Consider the following 6,355-nt stretch of genomic DNA (forward strand, 5'->3'; position numbering starts at 1 on the left):
TTCTCTCACAATAATAATAATTACAGGTGTTAATGCAACGAGCTAGGAAATGAAATTACTTTAATGTATCTTAAGAGGAAAAAAAACCCTAGCAACCAAAAATAAATTTTAAAAATCGACATTTTTTGAAAATGGTACATTCTAAAAGAACTAATTCTTTATTACAGAACATAATTCAAACTATTGTTGGTATTTCAATGTATTCCTAAAGAAATGTTTAAAAGGAAATTTCGTACACCAGAATTGGAACAGCACTTATAATTCAGTTTACGGCTATGAAAAGGCAATCATCTTCCACTTAAAACTGTAACCAGTGATGAAATATACTTCAAGAACATAAACATTTGGACAATCTTTAATATTGGTTAAAAACAGACTGATGTTTGTTTCTGATGGAGATATTGTTAATCCCATGTGCAAAAAAAGTGCAGCTGTCTATTTGTACTTGAGATACATAAGACCAACGCTTCTGTACTATTTACACAGGTAAAAGATTTTAAACATAATGATTTCCGAAAGGACATCGCATCTTCTTTATGGATAACCACGTGCTACCGAGAGCCCAAAAGCTTGATGGCACTCTTTAAGTTACACAAACGTACCCAAAGAGGTATACCTGCTCTTGGCCTAATTTTGATCCTAAACAAAAATCCAATTTCAAAATCAGGAATTATTTTGATCTAGGAAATCTTGGACTTGTTGCAAATGTGCAAACCTTGTCTCTGAGAACCAGGTTCCTACACTCCCTTTTCTAACCCTCTCACCACTGGTCCAGCCCGCAAACCCCATCAGCTGCAGAGTAGCAATACCCCAAATAAGAGTGAAAAAACTCAGCCCTCAAACAACTGACATGCCTTTAGGTCATGTGACATCTTTAGGGGCTGGTACGGGCAATCAAAAAGGATGAAGAAACACTTCAGCAAAGCAACCATTATTTGTCCACAAAAACCATGAAAAACAAGTGATAGAAAATTAACAAACCAAATATATAAATCTGACAACATTTTGCATTTCCAGAACTTGTTTTCCTATCCGTGCACGCAGGGTTCTTGGTCAACCATCCACCCATATTTCCTGCGTCTACACGAAGTACTTTTACTAAAGTTCTTAAAAATGTCGCTGTGACCTGTAAGTCACACAGAATGGTGATGGTCAGGAAATCAATCCACTCAATTATCACTCTGTACGGTGCACTCCCTGGTGCAGCAGGTGGAGAGGGGGACTTTTAAAAAGGGACAGAAGTCTCTCACTTCTGAACTGGGCCCAGGAGTTCTCAAATTAAAATCAGAAATCATAAAAAAAGAAAAAGGTGGCGGGGGGCGGGGGGTGGGTGCTTACTGGCAACATTAATACAAGACACCAGACGGGACAGTGGAACAGTTTGGTCAGAACCAAGGAACGGTTATTTCCTTGCAAAGTTTTCGAAACACCCAACCAAGCACTGCCTTATGTCCAGCGAGTACAAGTTCTCCGTAAGTTTCCACCGAAATGTGGCGGCTGGCGTTCATGGGTCGGGATGCCGGATGCGGATAAAGGATGCTGAGCATCCCTGCCGCGCGCATGCGCATCCCGGTCCCCCACCTCTAGCTGCAGGCGATGGTCTCCAGCTGCTGCTCGGCCTCCGCAGCCATGGCCGCCGCCTGCAGCTGTTCGGTCTCGCTCTGCATGGCGCTGGGGGTGACTTGCTTGCGCTCGCTGTGCATGTTGTTCTCGTGCCGCTTCAGGTCGGACGCCTTGGCGAAGGCCTTGGTGCAGGAGCCGCACACAAAGGGCTTCTCGCCGCGGTGACGGCGCTCGTGGTCCTTGAGGTGGGACTTGTGCTTGAAGGCCTTGTCACACATATGGCAGGCGAAGGGCCGCTCGTTGCTGTGCACCCGCTCGTGCTTCTTCAAGTCCGGGGCGCGGATGAACGACTTGCCGCACACCTCGCAGCTGTAGGGCTTATAGCCCGTGTGGATCTTCAGGTGCTCCTTCAGATGGGCCTGCGTGGTGAAGCCCTTGGTGCACATCTCGCACACGAAGGGCCGGTCGGCCGTGTGCAGCTTCTCGTGCTTCCTCAGCCGACCCTCGTCGGAAAACGTCTTCCCGCACGCCTGGCAGGCGATCTGCTCCCGGTGGTGCCCGTACAGCAGGTACTCGAACTTCATGTCGCTGGCCGCCGTGGTCCAGCCTGGGGTCTGCTCATCCTTCACTTCACTCATCCCGTCGTTAAATGTTAAGGCCTGAGGGGTCTGGGACCCCAGGTCCTTGGACTCGGGGGTCTCCATGGACTCTACCTCCTGGCCGTAGCAGTTGACCTTCCGTACCTCCTCGCTGCCCAGCTCTTTCAGGATGGCCTCCTGCACCCTGAGCGTCGTCGTGGGCGATTTGCCGTCCTCCTGACTCGGGGGGGTGCCTTCTACCGTGTCATCCGAGGGGCTGTCGTCCTGGTCTCCGATTTCCTCCACGTCGTCATCCTGAGGGTCGGCAGCATCCCCAATGGGGCGGTTGATCTTCAGGCAGTACTTGCTTTTCGACTGACCGTTGTTTTCGTCCGGGCTGGACACGTCCCGCTTCTGAGAGCAGAGTTTATCCAGGAACCGGATGCCGAGAATCTGACCGGATGACATCATTAAGTTAACATCTTCTTTTTTCACGGAGATCTTTGCCGTGTACATGTAATTCAGGACCTCTTCAAATATATCGGAACGGAGGAAATCTATTTCTATTACTGAGGAACTATCTACCTCAAGTTTCTTGAAAAGCTTTTTAAAGTAGGTGCTGCAGGCAGCGAGAACACACCTGTGCGCTCTGAACTTCACATCCTCGACCACAATCGCGATGTCGCAAAATTCTCCTTCCAAGCGTTGCTCATTGAGTGTTTTCAGAAACAGAGTTTTATGGTCATCGTCATTATATTTAATGGTTTCAGACATACTGATGAAAAACTCCTACAAGAAAATGTTTATAAAGAAAAAGAATTTTGGTCATTATGGACAGTACTTTTCCATATAAAAATTTCAGGGAGATTTCATTTTCTGACCACTTTCCGGTCCCTAACAATTTCAGAAAGTCACTGTCAGGAGGGGTTCAAGAATAGGAGGAGAAAAGACAGATCCAAATTTAGGGATTTCCACAGTTCCTTCTACTTATCTTCACTGTAGTCAGCGTATGCTTACTCATAACAACTCCTACTGAGCACGCAATACGTGCCTGGCATGGTGCTACACACTTTTCATGTCTTCACAAAGGCAGTGATCAAGTGACCTTGAGAGATAGGCATTGTTATTACCCTACTTGACCAATGAACTGAGGAACCTGCCCAATATTCTAGCTATTTAGTGGACCCTCAGGGCTCTAGCTCTAGCAAATCCAGGCACTCTAGCTCCAAAACCAGTGCTTCCTGATAACTAGAGGTAATAATGACAACTCAGCTTCAAGGTTTAAGAAAACCGTCTCTGGCAAGCATCCGCCAGAGCCGTCTGCTGTGTCTAATTTCATGCCGAGGAAGATTCAGTAAAATAACTAGCAGCTCTCAAGGTCCTGCTTCCTTAACGGAAGAGACAGATCACTCCTGCAGACCCGGGGAGGGAAATCATTTCCAGAACACTCCATTCAGTGTTGTCCTCTAGTTTTTTCACACCAGTGTTGGGCCACTTCTGAACAAGGGGCAAGGTTTAATAGGACCCTGAGAGAATCAGATGACATTTGGGAAGGCAGTGACAAGCAGCTTCATTCCCCACTGGATGCCAGTCTATCTGTCATGTGGATCAAAGTGTCATCAGAACTGGATGCACTTGACAAGTGAGGCGGGGGTTTTATGAGAAAAAGAAATGTAGAACTGGCACGGAAGACATCTGCCACGTGTTAAAGAAGTGATCTTTTTAAAATTAATGTGTCCTAGGTGTTTCTTTTCAAAAACCTTGCTGTCCTTTTATTCGACCAAGCATTAAGTATGAGGAAAGTACCTAGTCCCCTAAAGAATGCTAATACATAACTGAGAGACATTTTAAAGCTGACACCAATAAGATTCTAAAGACTTAATATGCAAAGTCATAGTTACCATGAACAACTCAGGCTATTATCTTAATGCTTTAAACACCAAAATCTTCGGATCAGAATAACTCTGATCAGGGGCACGCCAGTCCTACAAGAGAAAAGGACATACAAGAGTAAAGTTGGCTCTTTCCTTATCCCCACTTGCAAACAAGAATGTTTTCAAAAATTGATTTTTAAAAAGAAACTTTCCTTTTTTGTCCTGTCACTGGCACCTGTACCCATTTTCAGGTTGGGAACAAAGAGGAGGGTGGCTGGCAGCGTCGGGTTCAGCTCTGAACAGATACGAAGGAGAAAAGGTAAGGGCTGGAGCACTGGCAGCCTGGAGGGGGTGTGCGACGGGAATGGGAAGGATGGGCTGGGGAACCACTAAGGGATTTCCCCTCACAAAGCCTCTGTCTGTATTTGCAAGGATGTTGATTGCTGCACAGACAGAGTAAAAGCTGGTAAATACCTCATTCCCCTACCATTTCCTGCTGGATACACAGCCTTCCACATTTTTTTCTGCTTGGCTTATATAAACATAGATTATTTATTTTTTACATCGATAAATATAGACAAAGTTAAGAAAAGTACATATACTCAACAGTTAACAGTGGGGGAGAGGGAATAGTAGCCGTTTACTTCTGTCCACTCTTCTGTATGATGTAGTCTGCTGCCGTTGCTGCTAAGTCGCTTCAGTCGTGTCCAACTCTGTGCGACCCCACAGACAGCAGCCCACCAGGCTCCCCCGTCCCTAGAATTCTCCAGGCAAGAACACGGGAGTGGGCTGCCATTTCCTTCTCCAATGCATGACAGTGAAAAGTGAAAGTCAAGTCCCTCAGTCGTGTCCAACCCTCAGTGACCCCATAGACTGTAGCCTTCCAGGCTCCTCCGTCCATGGGATTTTCCAGGCAAGAGTCCTGGAGTGGGGTGCCATTGCCTTCTCGGATGATGTAGTATATAGTTACTTAAATCACTCTGGTCTTGAAGCTTGCATTAGAGAACTCCAGGTGTGTTTGCCTCTATCCCTACAGGGAAGCTCAAAGGATTCTAGATTTTTTCCAGTTTAAACTCCATTTTGCAGACAAACATCCTGAAAAACATCAAGCCTTCTCTATTGAACGGTAACCACACAAACTTGAGCGTGGCAGAACCAGAGTCCTGAAAACCCTCTACAGAAAAGCAAAAACATCATTAAGGTGTCTAAAGTGGCAGGCTGTTTTCTTACTTGCCAAGTGCGAGGACTGGGCAGAATAATTTCTAAGGGTGCACCCCAGCCTGAGGCCACCCCCAAGGGAAGGCAGCCTTCCTACCTGGTTACTTCCTACAGTCGCTCTCTCTGGAGCTTGTGATAAAGGTGCATGGACCAGGCACAGGAGAGGCGTACGGTACCCATGTCAACATACTTAGATTTTTTTTTTAAGCCTATGTGTTATTTGGTCCCACTCCCTCTCTCCATATCTCCATTTTCCCCCCTCTGTTGAGATGTTCCCATTGCTAAGTTCAGGTGAGTCAAACGGGAAGATCCCAGTTGCCAGTATCCCTACAGGTGGAGGTCAAGATGCCACTCCAACCACACCTCCTGGACGAAGCTGCCCCTGCATGTCGCTTCTCCAAAGCGCCGGCGCGGGGGCCCCCGCTAAGCCGAAGCTACAGAAGCCGCGGCGACCAGCCGGCCGCCTCCCCGACCCCGGGGCCGCCGCGACAATGGCGGCGGCACCACTTCCCGGTCAAGAGCTCGCCGCTTCTGGACGGGAAGGGAGCAAGGAACTGAGTGCATGACCCGGGCCACCTCCGGAACCTCTCCGAGCCTCGCTACCATCCCGCTCAGCCCGGGAGGTGGGGGACGGGATCCAGCGGCTGGCATTCCTTCCCGAACAAAAGCTCCCGCCCGGTAAGCCGGGCGGAGCACCAGCCGTTTTCTCTTTTAGAATCGGGCTCTTCGGCGCGGGCTAGGGCCGCTGCTCCGAGCGCGAGAGGGAGGACCCACGGCGGCCCTGGCGGCGGGGATCGGGAACGGGCGTGCGGCCGGGCTCCGCAGCCCCGCGCCGCGCCGCGCCGCGCCCCGCTCCGCCCGCGAGCCCGGAGCTCGCGCCCCGCGCACTCCCCGGCCGGCTCGCGCCGGGCCCTCCCCCGCCCTCCCGCGGCCGGGGGCGGGGGCGGCGCGCGGCCGGCTTCCCGAGCTCCGCAGGCGCTCCCGGGAGTGCGAGCGCGGGGGTCCCGGCCCCCTCCTCCGCGGGCTGCTGGGGGGCGGCGCGGCGGGGCCCGCGGCGCCGAGGGGCGGCGCCCGGCGGGCCGCGCTCGGCGCCGGGCTCCGGGCCGTCCCCACCCCCACCGC

The 6,355-nt window shown here is 50.2% G+C and overlaps 1 protein-coding gene across 1 annotated transcript; it reads right to left on the reverse strand.

Moving 5' to 3' along the window:
• Positions 1-1,457: 1,457 nt before the first annotated feature.
• ZBTB14 (zinc finger and BTB domain containing 14) lies at positions 1,458-5,413 on the reverse strand. The gene is made up of 2 exons (XM_052660377.1): positions 5,405-5,413; positions 1,458-2,930 (listed from the first exon to the last, which is right to left on the reverse strand). The coding sequence occupies exons 1-2, from the start codon at positions 5,411-5,413 to the stop codon at positions 1,584-1,586; spliced, it is 1,356 nt and encodes a 451-aa protein (XP_052516337.1). The 3' UTR covers positions 1,458-1,583.
• Between the last annotated feature and the right edge of the window lie 942 nt (positions 5,414-6,355).

Source organism: Budorcas taxicolor, chromosome 22 (assembly GCF_023091745.1).
Source record: "Budorcas taxicolor isolate Tak-1 chromosome 22, Takin1.1, whole genome shotgun sequence".
In the NCBI taxonomy this organism is placed as follows: domain Eukaryota; kingdom Metazoa; phylum Chordata; class Mammalia; order Artiodactyla; family Bovidae; genus Budorcas; species Budorcas taxicolor.